Source organism: Pleurodeles waltl, chromosome 9, assembly GCF_031143425.1.
Source record: "Pleurodeles waltl isolate 20211129_DDA chromosome 9, aPleWal1.hap1.20221129, whole genome shotgun sequence".
Taxonomy (NCBI): domain Eukaryota; kingdom Metazoa; phylum Chordata; class Amphibia; order Caudata; family Salamandridae; genus Pleurodeles; species Pleurodeles waltl.
The window spans coordinates 883,465,742-883,482,097 of NC_090448.1; the positions used below are offsets into that span (position 1 = coordinate 883,465,742).

The following is a 16,356-nucleotide window of genomic DNA, read 5'->3' on the forward strand; positions in this document are numbered from 1 at the left end:
AGTCACCTCCTTGGGGGCAGCCATCTCTGTCCGCTCACGGCGGCCCTTCAATTTCCGGGTCCTCTTGCCTGGGGGGGGCTGGCTGTCCCCTTGCTGCTCACCGAAGTGTTACTGCCGCCAAAGGGTGGACTCCACATGCCATGCACCACTTGCACTGTAGTAGTTGGGCTGGTGGTGGCTGAGGTGCCCTTGGGACTTTTCCCAGTTGGAGGGGGTGGGTCGGGGGAGGGAAAGAGGTCAAAACTGGAGAGGTAATTTTTCTTGGGACCAAGGTAAGGGGTAGGAGTAGTGGTGAGAGAAGTGGAGGAAGAGGATGTGGTTGTATGAGAGCCAGGTGTGCTGTCCTTGGGTGCAGGTGACTGGGACATAGGCTGTGGTGAGGTGGTTGGCTGTTGTTTGGGTGTCTGCCTGCGTTTATGTGTCTTGGAAGAGGGGGTGACAGACACAGTGGGAGAGGACACAGGGGACGTGTAAATGCCAGTGGGGGTGGTGACTGCAGGTGTGCGGACTGTAGTGGAGGGTTTGCTGGTGGTGGAAGAACTGGCTGATGTTGGGGTGCATGCAGGTGTGAGTGTAGACGTCACAGGGAGGGAGGAGGGAGACGAGGAGGACGGGGACACAGAGGTGGTAGTGACTGTTGATATGTCTGCATCTGTGTGTTGCTTGGGTGAATGCTTGTGTTTTCTGTGGTGCTTATGTTTGGATGAGCTGGCCTTGGGTGTTGAGGTGTGTGCAGGCTGGTCTGATGGTGTGGATGGGATAGGTTGAGGTACAGGAGACAGAGAAAGGGTGGAGGCAGATAGAAGAGGGAGATTGGAGACAGGGACAATGGCTGCCGTCAGTGCTGAGGCCAGAGCAGTGAACGCTCGTTGATGGGCAGCCTGACCCGAATGAATGCCCTCCAGGTAGGCATTGCTCCGATGCACCTCCCTTTCCACCCCCTGGATGGCATTCAGAAGGGTAGTCTGCCCAACAATGAGCGTCCTCACCAGGTCAATGAGCTCCGCACTGAGGGCAGCAGGGGTAACAGAGGCAGGGGCTGAGGTGCCTGGGGCGAAGGAGACGCGCGCCTTCCTGGCCGAGCGGCCACGGAGCGAAGACTGAGGGGCTGCTGGGAGGGCGGTGCTGGTGCGCTGGGTGGCGGCTGTACCTGTTGTTGCGGGGGGCACAGATGGTGCCGCCCCGCTAGGGAGCTCCCAAACGAGGACGTGTCCGTGTCGCTGGTGTCTCCACCGGCCCCCGTTGTGGTGCTCCCCTCGCCCTCCGGATCACTGGTGCCCTCGGTGTCTGTGTCAGTGCCCACCGGGGCCTGGTGACCTGCAGCTCCCTCCTGCTCCGACGCCAAATCTCCTCCGCCGGATGATGCTAAAACACAAGAAGACAAAGAATTAGGGTGGGGGGAGAAATTAAACAAAGTTGAGTGCATGCCTTAGCAATACCCTTTGCGGAGAGGACAGACACAGGTGCCTCGTGCACTAAGTCGCGAACTTGGGGTACACTACTCAGTACTTCTGACTAGGCAAACAGGTCTAGGGACAACACACGCGCACATGGGTGATGCTGGAGCATGGGTAGCTGCACTTGGCACCCTACAGAGGTGGGGGGCGGGGGCACAGGGCCATGCCTAAGGGAGCGGACTACACTACAGAGAGCGCCCGGGCCTAATATCACCCACAGCCCTCCTCCCCCCCCCAGACGCCTCCAATGCGCATACAGATGGGAGAATGTGCGGATACTCACCCCCTTGTGTCTGCTGTGCTGTCCTCAAGCGCCCATCCAAATTAGGGTAGGCCACCGCCAGGATCCGGGACATCAGGGGGGTCATGGTGCGACTGGCACCCCTCCTAGGTCGGGAGGCCATCCCCAGCAGTGTTTCTGCGGTCTTCCTCATTCCGCGGCGGATGTCCTCCCACCTCTTGCGGCAGTGGGTGCCCCGTCTGTTGTGGACCCCCAAGTTCCGGACTTCCTCGGCGATGGCACGCCAAATATCGATTTTCTGGTGGGCGCTCACCTGTTTGACATGTACAGGGTGGGAAAGAGAAACCATCACATATCTGCATGTTTGGAGTACATGCCCCCCCCTCCCCAACCTTGTCATGGTTCCCATTCTCTCATCTGTCGTGCGTTGCACTCCCCATTCCCTCCACACCCCACCAACTTACATCCCCCCCCTCCACACAGGCATAACCCATTCAATGTGCACTGAGTGTACTCACCTGTTGGTCTGGAGGACCGTAGAGTTGCGCATACTGGGGGAGGACCCCGTCCACGAGCTTCTCCAACTCTTCTGAACTGAAGGCGGGGGCCCTTTCACCAGTAGCAGCAGCCATTGTCACTTCCAGACCGAGTTCACAGCAGCACTTGCAGTATAGGTCCTCTCCTGTGGATGATCAGGTCTCGAATGATTGAGCTGATAGAAAATGGCGGTCACGCCCGCGGCGGTGCGTACCACGGCGTTGCGTCCCGCGACCGCCGGCGCACATCGTCATTGGCTCCTGAAACCCATAGGCTTCAATGTTAACCAATGCGTCTTCGCACAGCGGTCTTCGACCGCCTACCGCCACGGTGTGCCCCGCCAGCGCAGTGACCTCACATCCCATTGTCCCACTTCACAGGTCAGGCATCGGCCATTTCAAGTTTTACATCTGGGATGTCTCAGCCTATGTTTTCCAAGATCTTATCCAGAGTGTTGTCTGCCCTGATGAAACTCATGCGGAGCTACATCATTTTCCCAGAGGAGGGTGATTTGCCTACAGTGAAAGCTGATTTCTATGCCCTTGGACACATCCCCAACATCATTGGTGCAATTGATGGAACCCATGTGGCTTTAGTCCCCCCAAATGACGATGAACAGGTGTACAGGAACAGGAAGAATTACCATTCAATGAATATCCAGGTGGTCTGTTTGGCTGACCAGTACATCTCCCATGTGAATGCCAAGTTCCCTGGGTCAGTGCATGACGCGTATGTGATGCGAAATAGCAGCATTCCCTATGTGATGGAACAGCTACAGAGACAGCGTGTGTGGCTAATAGGTGACTCTGGTTACCCCAACCTGTCGTGGCTATTGACCCCAGTGAGGAATCCCAGGCCCAGGGCAGAGGAACGGTACAATGAGGCCCATGGGCGTACTAGGAGGGTGATTGAGCGAACCTTTGGGCTCCTGAAGGCCAGATTTAGGTGCCTGCATATGACAGGTGGATCCCTAATGTACTCACCAAAGAAGGTGTGCCATATCATCGTGGCGTGCTGTATGCTCCACAACCTGGCTTTGCGACGCCAGGTGCCTTTCCTGCAGGAGGATGGTCCAGATGGTGGTGTTGTAGAAGCCGTGGAGCCTGTGGAGAGTGAAGAGGAGGAAGACTCTGAGGACGACACAGACAATAGGGACAGAGTGATACAACAGTATTTCCAGTAACACCCAGGTAAGAATCACCCACGCCATTTCACAATTGCTTATAGCCTCCTGCATCTGTACTTTCTGTAGTTCCCCACAGATGTTTTTCATAAATTTTTGCCTTTCCCTTCCCTTCTCAGTGCTGTCTGACTCAGTACCTGACTTCTGCTTGGTTCGCACATGAAATACAGCGTATTGACATTGGTATGTTGTCATGACTAATTGACAGAACAGAAATTGAACAGTAATATGTAATACATTTGTTAATAATACAGCATGACTCAAAACAGATTTGTGTGCAAAATGTGATTTATTTACAGTGATAGATATCGGTACATGTGATTCTAAGGGTGATGGGTGGGGGTGGAGGAATATCCATGGCAGAGTCCAGTTCTCAGTCTCACAGGTGCATTGTTCTTTTGCCTGTGGAAGGATGGAGCATAGGCAGTTCATGGTTGGACAGGGTGGCAATGTGGGACAGTGGGAAGACTTGAGGGGGTATGTCCTGCTGGCGGGGGTCTTGACATCCTACTCTGTCTTTTTTTTTGGTCTCAGGCTCCTCTTACGGGGTGGTTGTTCTTCAGCAGGAGGTGGGGTTCTGGGGGGCTGTCGTTGTGTTGGGACCTCCTGTCCACTAGCGCCGGCGGAGGTGGTAGGCTGTTCCTGGTCCGGCCTAGTGACAGGGGCCCTGTGTGGTGCACCATGGTCCCGCAACGCGTCCTCTATCCTGTGGAGGGCCAGGACGATGGTCCCCATTGCGGTCCCGATGATTCTCAGCTCCTCCCTGAACCCCATGTAGCGTTCTTCCTGCTGTGCCTGGATCTCAGTGAACCTGGCCAGTACCGTCGCCATCGTTTCTTGGGAGTGGTGGTATGCCCCCATGATGGTGGTGAGGGCCTCTTGGAGAGTGGGTTCCCTGGGCCTCTCCTCCCCCCCCTGTCGCACAGCAGCCCTCCGAGCTGCCCGGTTTCCCCCGGCCTCTGTCCCCTGGCCGGTGTGCCCGCTACCACTGCCCCAGGTCCCTGTTGTTGTTGGGGTGTTGGGTTAGCCTGGGTGCCCTGTAGTGGCGGACACACCGCTGATTGAGCTGTCCTAGAGACAGAGGCATGGGCCCGCTGGGTGGGAGCTGTGCTGGTGTTGGCAGAGGGGGTCGGGTCTGGTGTGGCCTGTGGCTGCCTGAGGGGAACCGACTGCCCAGAGGTCCCCGATGGTCCGGGCTGGTCATCAGGTTCACTGTCGACAGAGCTGCTATCCTCAGTGTGGGCCTGTTCCGGGGGTGGGATGGACACTTCTGGACCCTCCTGGCTGGTGTGTTGTCGTTCGGGTCCTGCATGGGGTAAGAGAGTTTGGTTATTTTTTCTGTGTGTGCAATAGCGTGCGTGTTATGGGTGCCCTTGTCCCCCAGTGCAGGCATTCCCTTGAGGGAGGTGTTGTGAGGGTAGTTAGGGGGGGGGGGGGTTAGTGCAGTGGTCATGCTTAGGTGATGGGTGCCCATGATTTGTGTTGGCATGCAGGAGTTGGTGTTGGGATGGGTGGGTTGTGCTGGTGAGACATTGTCAGGGAGGATGTGTGCTGGGGGGTTGGGGGTGAGGGTGGGGGTGTGGGTTGGCATGCTGGTGGGGTGGGAGGGATATAGTAGTTGAGATTGGACTTACCAGAGTCCATTCCTCCGGCTACTCCTGCGAGGCCCTGAGGATGCAGGATGTTCAAGACGTCTTGCTCCCACGATGTGAATTCGGGAGGGGTGGGTGGGGATCCGCCGCCAGTCTTCTGGACCGCGATGTTGTGCCTGGAGACCATCGATCGGACCTTCCCCCGTAGGTCGTTCCATCTTTTGCGTATGTCCTCCCTATTCCTGGGATGCTGTCCCACCGCGTTGACCCTGTCCACGATCCGCTGCCATAGCTCCGCCTTCCTAGCTATACTGGTGTGCTGCACCTGCGAGCCGAAGAGCTGGGGTTCCACTCTTAGGATTTCCTCCACCATGACCCGGAGTTCTTGGTCCGAAAAGCGTGGGTGCCTTTGGGGTGCCATGGGGTGGTGTGGGTGTGGTGTGGGGTGGTGTATGTGATGATAAGTATGTTGGTGAGTGGTGCTTTGTGCTACTATGTGGTGTGTGTGATGGTGTAGTGTGCCTCAGTGTGTCTTGCTTTGGATTGTCTGCTGTGTCTCTCTCTCCTTCTCTCAGTAATTCTGGTCGCAGGGGTTTGTGGGTGATGTGGGTGTGTGTTTTATAGTTGGTTGATTGTGTGGGAGTGGTGTGTGTATGTGTATCAGGTGTGTGTATTTCAAATTGTCCAATGTGGCTGTGTTTTGGTGATGTGTGTGTATTCTGACCGCGGCGGTGTGTACCGCCAATGGAATACCGCGTTTGAATGACCGCCGTGTGGATTCGTGGGTCATAATGGCATGGGCGTATTTCTGTTGGCGTGACGGTGGAGGTTTGGTCATCTCCAGTTTATCGCTGCCCGCTGATGTGGCGGCCTGCAGTGGAGGACGGAATTTTGGAGGTTTGGCCGTTGTGGGTCAGAATGACCGTGGCGGTTAACCGCGGCCGCGGTGGTGTTATGGCGGTCTTCTGACCGGCGGTAAGGGCCTTTTACCGCCGAGGTCAGAATGACCCCCTTAGTCTTTTACTTTAATAAAATCACCAACAAATAGCTTTACTTCTTTCACACCATAGTCACTATCATAATAATGTTTGTACTGACAGAATCTTATCTCTCCTGTTTCATCCATGCTTGATTGTCTTCGGTGAACGGATCTCTGCTCTTGCAAAGTTTGAATGGAGAATACCCTGTTACAGTAGGTTTAGAGGGATAAGCCCAAATCATCTTATTAATTTCCAGTTTCCTGTATCTGTGAATCCTAATGGTCATTTGTATCCTTCCTATCAGAACTCTATTAAAGTAAAGTGTTCTACAGCACCATTACCAGTGGGATGGTACAATGGAGTGTGTTTCTGAGTGACACAATTATTTTGTCAAATAATTATGTATCTCTTTAGAAACTACCAGTGGACCACTGTCACTTAGCAATGACTTAGGTGTGACTTCATGTTGAAATAAGTCATCCAGGAACTTTTCAACAGTTTTTGAATCCACATTCACATCTACTTCAGGCCACTTTGAATAAAAATCAAACAATGCAAGGATGTACTGATCAAGTCTTACTTGATCACAGACTGGTCCTAAAATGTCAATTGCTAAGGATTCCCAAGGACCATAGGGACATTCCAGCAGAGACAAAGCGTTATTAAGCTTTTATCTGCATGTAAACATCCAACACATTCACATACAAATCTTTCAACCTCTACGTCTGCATCTGACCACCAATAATGTAATTTTTTTTTCTTAGTCTTAACAATGCCTAAGTGTCTTTGATGGATAATCTCTAACACTTTTGTTCTTCGTGTTTGGGGTGGAAATACTCTAATCCCTCTCAATTGAAATGATGGTTTATTTCCCAGAGAGGTTTAATGTCTGCACTCACAAATCTCTTGTCAGGCCAAATGTTGAACATGCGTTCATTCATAAACTCTTATCTGTTTCACAACATTGAACCAATGTTACTTGGTTATGACTTCAGTGATTACATCTTCCACTGCTGCCACACACATTATCATTATTAAAACATTCTACATGTAAGGGAGCTCTACCCAGGTAATCTGCAATTTTATTCCATGAACCTGCTGCTTTCTCCATTTCAGCTATGGTGAGTATTTTTGGTGAGTGGTTTGTGGTCTGTACGGATTAAGAATTTCATGCCCCAAATATATTGCTAGAATTTTGTGAGCTCACACACACACATGCTAACATTTCCCTCTCTATATTAGAGAATGTATCCTCCACAGGAGAAAGCGAAGGTGAAACACAGAAGGCTATGTAATCTGGTGAATTTTCCCCAGTTTGTGAAAGAACTTTGCCCAACCCATGACCACTAGTATCAGCGGTAATTATAGTTTGGTCAAACCCTTGTAAAGGAATGGCAGAACAAATGTCATTCTTGATGCAATCAACAGAATTTTGATGTATACTGTTCCCCTCAAATCTGCTTGATTTAAGTGTAAATGACAATTCTCTATCTCTTCAATTAACCATTTTCCTCTCAACAACTTCAATACACTCCTCACTCTACAATCGTGCTCTTCTTTATCTTTACCCATGATAAGAATATCATCTTGAAAAAACACAACACATTCTAGATCTTTGAAGAGTTGATACATCAAGCATTAAAACACAGCCACGGGGGATACCAGCCCAAATGGTATGCGTTTAAACTATAGGCACCTGAAAGGTGTGAGGAAAATGGTCAAATGCTTACTCTTAGGGTGAAGAGGTGCCTGATGGTAAGCAGGTGTGAGACCTAGGGATGTGAACCACTTAACTCCATTAGTCATTGCCTGCAGCTTGCTTTAGGAAGTGGAATTTGTCAATCACAATATTCTGGTTCAAATCCTGTAAATCTATGCAAAGCCTTACTTTTCCATTTGCTTGTTGCACTACTACCAAAGGGGCCAACCACGCACTAGCTTCAATTCACTCTATTATCAGTTCTTTGGCTAGTTTCTCCAATTCTTCCTTAACTTAATTTCTCATACAAAATGGTATATTTCTCACTTTGTATGTGACAGGAGTGTTAATATCCTTCAACGCAATCCTATGTTGGCAACCCTGTAAATCACCAACACTCCATGAAGATACTTTTAAAACTAATTATGCCTGTGTATCAAATCAAATTCTTGACTGTTTAAAATCAGAACTTGATCTGCAGTATTTCTGCACTATTTGGGCTTAAGGTGATACCAAGATTCCTCTGACCTTACCATCCCAAGACTGACATCCCTTTCTCAGCAACATACAATTTCCCTTCTGCTTCCCTTTAAATTCAAACTTGACTTCACGATACACTGCCATGGGTATTGCTTCACATGTGAAACTCTCGGGTTCAGCGGACACTAAATCACTTTTTAAGGTATCCCTGAATTTATTATTCCATGTTGTCCAATTCACCATCATGGAGGGAGAAGCAGAGTCAGCTACTAAATCAACTTAGACTTCACCCAAAGTGATAGAGCAGACTGGTTTGGATCTGGAACTTGTATTCAACCTCAAAACATCAGAGTTAAGAATGAACACACATTGTATTTCTCCATTAATGTCTTGATTTGAAGAAGAATCAGCCCAATCATTAACCATTTTAACAGTAGATTTACAACTGGGTTTTTTCCTCCGGCACACTTTTGCAACATATCCAGTTATATTACAAAACAAACATTTTTGCTATCATTTTTGCAGGTCATTGTTTGTTGTTACCGGTCCTTGATTCCACTCCTGTAGCAACTATTCTGGTTATCTCGTTCCAAGTTTTCAAACTTATCTAGATTAAACATAGACTTTTGTTCAAATGGCTTTGTCACATGTGAAGTTTTAGGAGGCACAATTTACATGTGCTATCTTTCCTGTCCATGTTTGAAAAGGCCGCTTTAGCACACCTTTTTGAGAGGTTGGCCTATTTTGCAACGGCAATTGCATCTTTCAGAGCTAAATCTCCATTTGCCCATACTCTTTCTTGTACATTGGTGCCATTAGTGAGCATGACGATTTTGATCTCTGATAAGATCATTGTGAATGTTTCCAAATTTACATGCAATCGCTAGTTTATTTAACTCAGCAACATAATCTTCTGTAAACTCTAATGCTCCTTGTTTGCGTTGGAAAAAAACGAAGTGACCAATTGAAATTGAAGCAGACAGTGTAAAATGATTATCAAGATCTTCAATAGTGTTTGTGAATATATCCCCCCTCTGTATGAGTCCTAGTTTTTATCCAGTTTGTCATACACTCCTAAGCCCTTAGTAACAACAGTATTCTGTTCACAGTGGGCGGCAGTTCTTCCCCCAAGTCTTCCATTGGAGAAATATAATTTAAAAAGTAAGCTTTCCATTGAGGCCATTCCATCACTGGTTCAGTTGGTGTTGGTAATACAGAGTACTTGATATTTCAATTTGTGCTCCTATTTTATATATGGAACAGTATACAACTTACTTGTGAGTACGCTTTAGAAGATTTTCCAAGTAGAGGATTACTGTTGTCGCCCTGAATTGAGCACTGCTGAACACTCTTGTAGTGATATTTTGTAAAAAAAAAAAAAAAAAAAAAGATTGTGGCACATTAAATAATTACAGGTCCAACAGCATGAAGCTTCATGCGGTGGTTTATGGAGTGCACCCAACTGATTTGTAGACCCAGCAGGAAGTGTGCAGGGAGAAACAAAATTGGTAATTCCAATTAAAGGTAACTATTCCATCCGGTAAATTCTAACCCTTGGCTATCAGAATTTACTTGGTGTGATAATTACCTCAACCTTAACTGCAGTGACCTAATGAAACCTGTGGGGCCCGCCTGTGCAGTTCATGGAGTGCCCTCTCTCTGGACTCACTCAGGAGGTCTCAGGCCAGTGTACTGTGCTGAGGACCCCCCTGGAGCTCGAGGCTCCTGCACCATAGGGGCAGTGGGGATCTTTGTCACGCCAGGGCTTAAGTGGAGCACTTACAACAGTTGCCAGCTAACTTTCCCCTTATTTATCATCTCTGATTGGTAGTCTTGGCAATGGCATGAAGACCAACCGATTATAAACTTGTGAGTCCTTTCTAACATTTGTGGTTCCCTCATTTTCCACTTTACCTCCACACTTAAGGCTGTAAACAAGTCAGTTGCACTTGCCAGGTGCGCATTTGGGATAGGAAAGGGTAATGAACACTTCCATAATTTTGGTGGGTGTGTTGGAGGAGGGTTTGTGAACATTCAAATATTATTCATTTGGAGACAAAAGGGAATTTGTCATTTTTTACAATGACATCACACATAGACCTTTAGATTCTCAGCTCAACTAACAATTCACAATATTAGGCATGCACTTGTCAATTTTCACTCCTCCAAATGCATAATGTTGCCTTAATAATTGGCCTATGACCTAGACTCCGAGGTGGGGGTAAATTTCAGTTCCTTTGCAAACCAGTTTGCACAGTGATCTCATTCCAGTGAATGATTTAATTACTGTACACCCCAGAAATTTACCCCTTTCAGGGTTTTGGAAGTCTCACCACCAGATCTAATCAGGGAATTGTGCAGAAAAGAGACATAAGATGCAGAGTTTGTTGCAGTAAATGTTGGTTTTGCATGCTGTTCCTCATTTCCAAGTACAAAACTCAGATGAGCTATCACTCCTGGTAAATTCGCGACTGTGATAATCAGTCCTCAAACCTATGATTTTGCTGATTTAGACATTTTCTTGGGGACATTGTCTGCAGGGTTTTTGTGTACTAAGATTGTGCAAACTTGGTAGCATGCAAGGAACCTCGTTTTCTGTATTTTGGTCATGTAAGGTATATTCAAAAGTTCTTATGCTGAATGCATGATCTCATGTGCTTGCATTTTACATATCATTTCACTAGCGAGTAGGAATGTTTGAGTGCAAATGCAGTGTTTGAGACATACAAGGATCCCATGTTTTCTGCAGGCAGTGAAGTGGGTGGGCTAGAGAAGTATGTACTTGTCTAATGTCCTCATGACAACTGAAGTGACCCAGACGTTCTCTCTCTTTGCAGGTGTCTTCATCACACACGGAGATGTAGGAGTGGGGACCATTGTGGGCTCAGCTGTCTTCAACATTCTGTGCATAATCGGGGTCTGTGGAATATTTGCAGGGCAGGTGAGTGTACTTTTTTCCAACACACATGTACTGATTATTTTTGGGTAGTCTGCTCTAATGGGGGCACCTTGTGCATATTACTCCTCAAGCTTCCCCACCAAACATCTGTGCAGATGAGATGTTGCATGAATCTCATTAGGTCTCAAATTTAGTTATTCGATTAATCCAGGATTCAAGCAATAGAAGTGATGTCTGAGCTGGTGATCTGTCAAAGGGGTCGAGCGATAATACCCATCAGAATGGCACTGAGCGAGTCAGGGAAGCAAGTTCAACTGGGTTGTAGGTAACCTAGTGCTTAATTTGAGCCAGTAGTTGCCGGTGGAGCACACTTACACTAATGTTTTAGGGCTGGTCAGGGCCACCGGCACTTATTTTTTCTTGTCAGACATTCCCGAGTACAAGAGAGGGGAAAACACCCAAATAGCACAAGCAGAGGCCTTTTGAGCAGCACTTTGGGCACCAGTACTCATTATGTTACAAATTAATCACTGGGAAGATCTCCGAAAAGTTTAAATCAGATCAAATTGTTCATTTGAAGGCATCATTTATATGTGAGTTACCTAAAAATTAAAATAAGTTAAAAGCCAGCTATTTACCTTCATTATATTATGCATGTCAATAAATTATAGACAATATTTTTATACTTTGATATTTGAAAGTCAATATCGTAGCACCACACTCCTCAACACTGAAATTCCAGAGGTAGTGGACATGATGTTACACACTATTTGGCTGCTAATAACATCAGAGGATTGAGTCATTGTGCTATTGTAGCCCCTCAACATCCTCCTGTATGCTGCTAAAGGGCTAGGAGAGGAGCTATGAGGAAACTGTAGAAAGTAAGCTTGGCCCAAGAAGACCTGTTGACTTTGTGTTTTTCCTAGTTTTTTCTGCTGCCTTCTCAAGCTCCAGCTCCATAGTTAGTAAGGTCAGGGCCAGCAGTAAGAATTGGCAAAACAGGAGTAGCGTCTTCTACCCCTGGATATGAGAAAATTCATAGGTATGATAGTTCAAAAAATCATCAATTTCAATTTGACCTTGCCTAGCATTCTCCAAAATGTACATAGGATCTTTCTATCCTTCTAGACTCCACTTCATTTCATTTTTCTGCCTGGGTCCTTCCAGATGGATCCTCAGTCAAATGACTGACATTCAACTAGGAAGGGTGGAAAAATAAAAGTCGACTTGAACTCAGGATTCGTATTCCCTAGACACAGGACAAATACATCTCACAGGCACATTCGGCAGTGCTACAGCTGAGACCAGTTACCTAACATGACATACACCAATCAGCCCTAACCCTACAACTGGGATTGTCCAGAGAGAATGAAACCTGTAGTGGCAGGGTCACAGTGAAGGTGCATTACCATATTTTTCTCACCTTTCCTTCACATGGAAAACATTTTACTATGTAAAGAAACACCTTTCAATGCATCCCTTGGTTAATATAGCAGTGTTTGGGAGCACTCGCTCATACTCAGTTCACCACTCCCCTTGAAGTGGAAATGAGTTTAGAAGTGCACTGTGTGTGGGAATAGTCACTACAAATGTTTTTATATGCAAACTGGATCATGGCGCGTGATCACCACATTGGCAATGCCTACTCCCATGTCACCCTCATGTGACACATTTTTTCATCCCCGAAGGAGGCTTCTGAAAGAGAAAAGTCGCGTTTCCTGGCTGATTTATCACAGCGGTAGGTGTCTTTTCTATGTCTGATCTCTGGGGAGACTGAGGCTGTGAATCAGGATCTGAGGTTAGCAGTCGCAGATGAAACATTTCATGACAAGCAGCCCCGTTGTCATAATTTGGAGGAAACAGAGAGCTGTGTCTATGATCTGGTGAGACATGTAGGTTACAAATTTATGTTTCAGCAGAGACAGCTCAGCTCCCAGATAACCTGCAGCTTACAGTATTCTAAAAATGCAACACTTGAGGCATTAAGCTCATTATATAAACGAGTTTTTAACATAATTTAGTTATTCATCTGAGTTTTTTGTAACACTCTCAATCATGCATACATCTGAGTCTCCTGGCGTTGTTCAGTGCCCCTCAGAAAAGGAGAGGTCACTACCGAGAAGAAATGAGTTTACTGCGTGATGAGCCAGGTTTTAAATTGGTTTCAGACTTCAGGCAGATTGAGCTGTGCTCTCAGGTGAAAGGTTAACGAGTCCCAAAGAGTAACTCCTTCAACCTGGGAAGGAGGGAGCAAACGCATTCCAGTTGTTCTCCTGTCGCCAATTCTTGCCAGATTTGTAAATATGTTTCGAAATCGGAACACCCTTTGTCCCACAAATTTTACTATGAACTGCCAATAACAACTGCGATTTCATAGTACTTTATTTTAAAAAGACACTATTACTCTGCAGTTACTTTACAATCCACAGGAAAGATTTTGCTTGAGGAGAAGTGCTCTGTTTAGAAGAGCAACACATTATGGGCATTGAATAATAAACAGATCGGACGTCATCTATCTTGCAAATATATTTTTCAATCACATTATAGATTAAATAGTGCAACCCTTTGTTGATAAAATGGTTTCTTGGGCAGAGGGATACTTAAAGTAAGACTGAAGTGTCACACATTATTTTCATATGATACCAATTTTCTTTACATCACGATCAGAGGGAGAAACTAAGACTTGCTTTGTCAACCTGGCTATTTTAATGGCTTGGAGGAGGTATACATTTTATTAGGCTAGTCATATGTACTAAATGAGCTCTTGGGCCTCAAATCCGGTTCCATTCATCTTGCTTATTTAAAGTGCCCGTTCTCTCACTTTCTGTCCATGAGAGATGTTAAGGAGTTACCAGGTTATCACATTATCACGGTATTGTTCTGATTTTGATAGCCTCTTTCTAGTATGACAATATTCACCTATAATCCTGTTCATGCATTTATTGAGCAATTAATGACTTGCATTTGTGTGCATTGTTGCAGCTCTTAATAGTGCACTTGGTGTTGATGCAAAAGCTCCAAGAAAGTAAAGATTTGTTAACCCTGTCTAGGTACAATATTTACTTTCTTTTTCCCCACACCACGGCCAGACAGAGAGGTTACTTAAAAAAAACGTGACTTTGGAGAAGGATCTGTCTGCAGGCCTGGACGGTTCACCTTTGTGAAGCCCTTTCATAACAAGGAGTGCAAGGGGTGTAAAAACCAGTGACATCCTTTGTAGCATTGCCTTGCTTCTCTGTTCTAACTGTTCCTAATGTACCAGTTTGCTTGGTTTGCCTGCTCCCTGGGGGACTTTTGTTAGCTTTGGGTATTTCCGAAGTACCTGCTAGAGATGCAAACAGTTTCCTGCTTGCTGCTTTGAACTTGTAGGAGGGACTCTTCACGGGTAATGGTAGACTTGTGATCACCAACAAATAGACCTTGTAATGGGAGTTTTGGTTCCAGTTGGCTCCCTGTTATTTATCACATATTCTCCTTAGTGTTACATTCGATTTGTTTACAGTACTCACTAGCAGTTTAAGGATAGTTAGTAACTTATTGTTTTTTTCTTGCTGAGAGTATGGGAGAGAAGGGAGAGCTCACATCTAATATTTAATATCTACTGAGGGGCTTCTAGTCAGATTGTAAGTGTTCTATCAGCTTCTATCACCTTGGGTATGTCGAAGTCTTTTTAAGCTACCCATGTTTTGTTTTTTTCCCCATGTGGCATCCCTTCCTTGGTATGCGTCTATTTTCAGGACAACATCCTTGTAGATTTTGTTTAACAGGTTACAAATCAAATGTAATGTTTCTCGAACCTCATTGACCTCTTTCTACCCTTTTAACTTCAGAATTTAGTTTACATGAAGTATGAACATTATATTGATAGTTAAGTGCACGGATAGTCCCGCTCTTTCTTCCTTTGTGCACTTTCCAACTCTTGTCCAGAGCTACAACTCCAACCCCTTTTTGCCCAAATGGTTTGTATTACAACCCCGAAACCCTAACCAGTCTCAATCGAGCACTAGATAAAGCCTGCTACCACTCACTATTACTTGATCATCTGCACAGTAATTGCCCAAAATGTGGGTTTATGTTATGTTCAGATTATGTTTACAGAGTAATACCTGGTCCTGAAAGCTCCCAATGCACGTTCTCTTTAGCAAAGGAGCATCCTAAAAACAGTCGGGAGATATTTGCTCACCTGGAAGATCTACAACAAACAGCCATGTTCATTCAGAAACCTGGCTGAACGAGGAAAATGGGCCTGATATCGCCACAGCGATTCCTCTAGGTTATGCTATAGGAAGACATGATAGGACAGGAAAAAAAAGGGGTACGGTTTGCAATTGCATTTCAAGAAAACTTAGAATGTAGGGCTACCCCCGTTATGAATGTGGGTTGTGAAAATGTAATGTTTTCTATAAAGCTCTCACACTCCTTTACCTTTTCTGGCCTACTTATAAATAGACCTCTGGGGCCAGATGGAAACTTTATTCAGCCTATCCCCGGAAAAGGTAGCATCCCAGAGTCTTAACTCAGCAAATCTCAGCTTGCTGTGTGCTTTAAATATCCATCTGAATGACCCTTCCAGAGCCTTTGCATGGAACTTTCTAAACAATCTTAAAGCAGTACAATTGGAGCAGGGTATTACAATTCCCACCCATAACAGAGGACATATCTTGGACCCTGTGTTTACTAATATACCCAATAGGAAGGTAGATGCGCTTTTGCTCTTCCCCTGGACTGTCCCCTTTCTTATTACGTTTGATATATCAAACCCAGAGACTCAAGATCTAAAGAACTTGTCCCCACATTCATTAGACAATGGTAAAACTTGACCTAACAGTGGACAGAAGGTCTTCAGGTGACGGCTTGCATTCAGTTGGGAAATGTCAACTTGGATTATGAAGCATTTGAGAAGTAGATTGTAACATCATTAGATTTGTTGAATCCCAGAAAATTGTTCACATCTTCTTGTAATAAACCCACAGGCACCTGGTTCACTCCTGAAATTAGGGAACTAAAAATACAATGTAAAAGAGAAGAAAGGAGATGGAGAGTGCAATATAATGACGAGAGAAATATTATTTACAAGAAAAACCCAGAAAACATATCAATATGCAATGAGGAAGGCTAGGACTGTGGATTTTGCTAATAGAATTGTTCAGTCCTCAAATGTCTTAAACAATCTTCAAAATTGTAAATTATTTTTTGCAACCTAAAGTTCCCCCCAAGGGACACTATGAAGAATTTGCTGTCTTCTTCATTTACATCACAATATATCACTACAAAGCCCCTGAGTCTAT

General features: G+C 45.9%; 1 protein-coding gene across 2 annotated transcripts in view; it reads left to right on the forward strand.

The window, feature by feature from the left end:
• Positions 1 to 16,356, forward strand: part of SLC24A4 (solute carrier family 24 member 4) — a 551,017-nt gene that overhangs the window by 361,183 nt on the left and 173,478 nt on the right. For both annotated transcript variants that reach the window (XM_069208207.1, XM_069208208.1), the window contains exon 6: positions 11,007 to 11,110. In XM_069208207.1, coding sequence (XP_069064308.1) covers positions 11,007 to 11,110 — 104 coding nt within the window. The remainder of the gene's footprint in view (positions 1 to 11,006; positions 11,111 to 16,356) is intronic.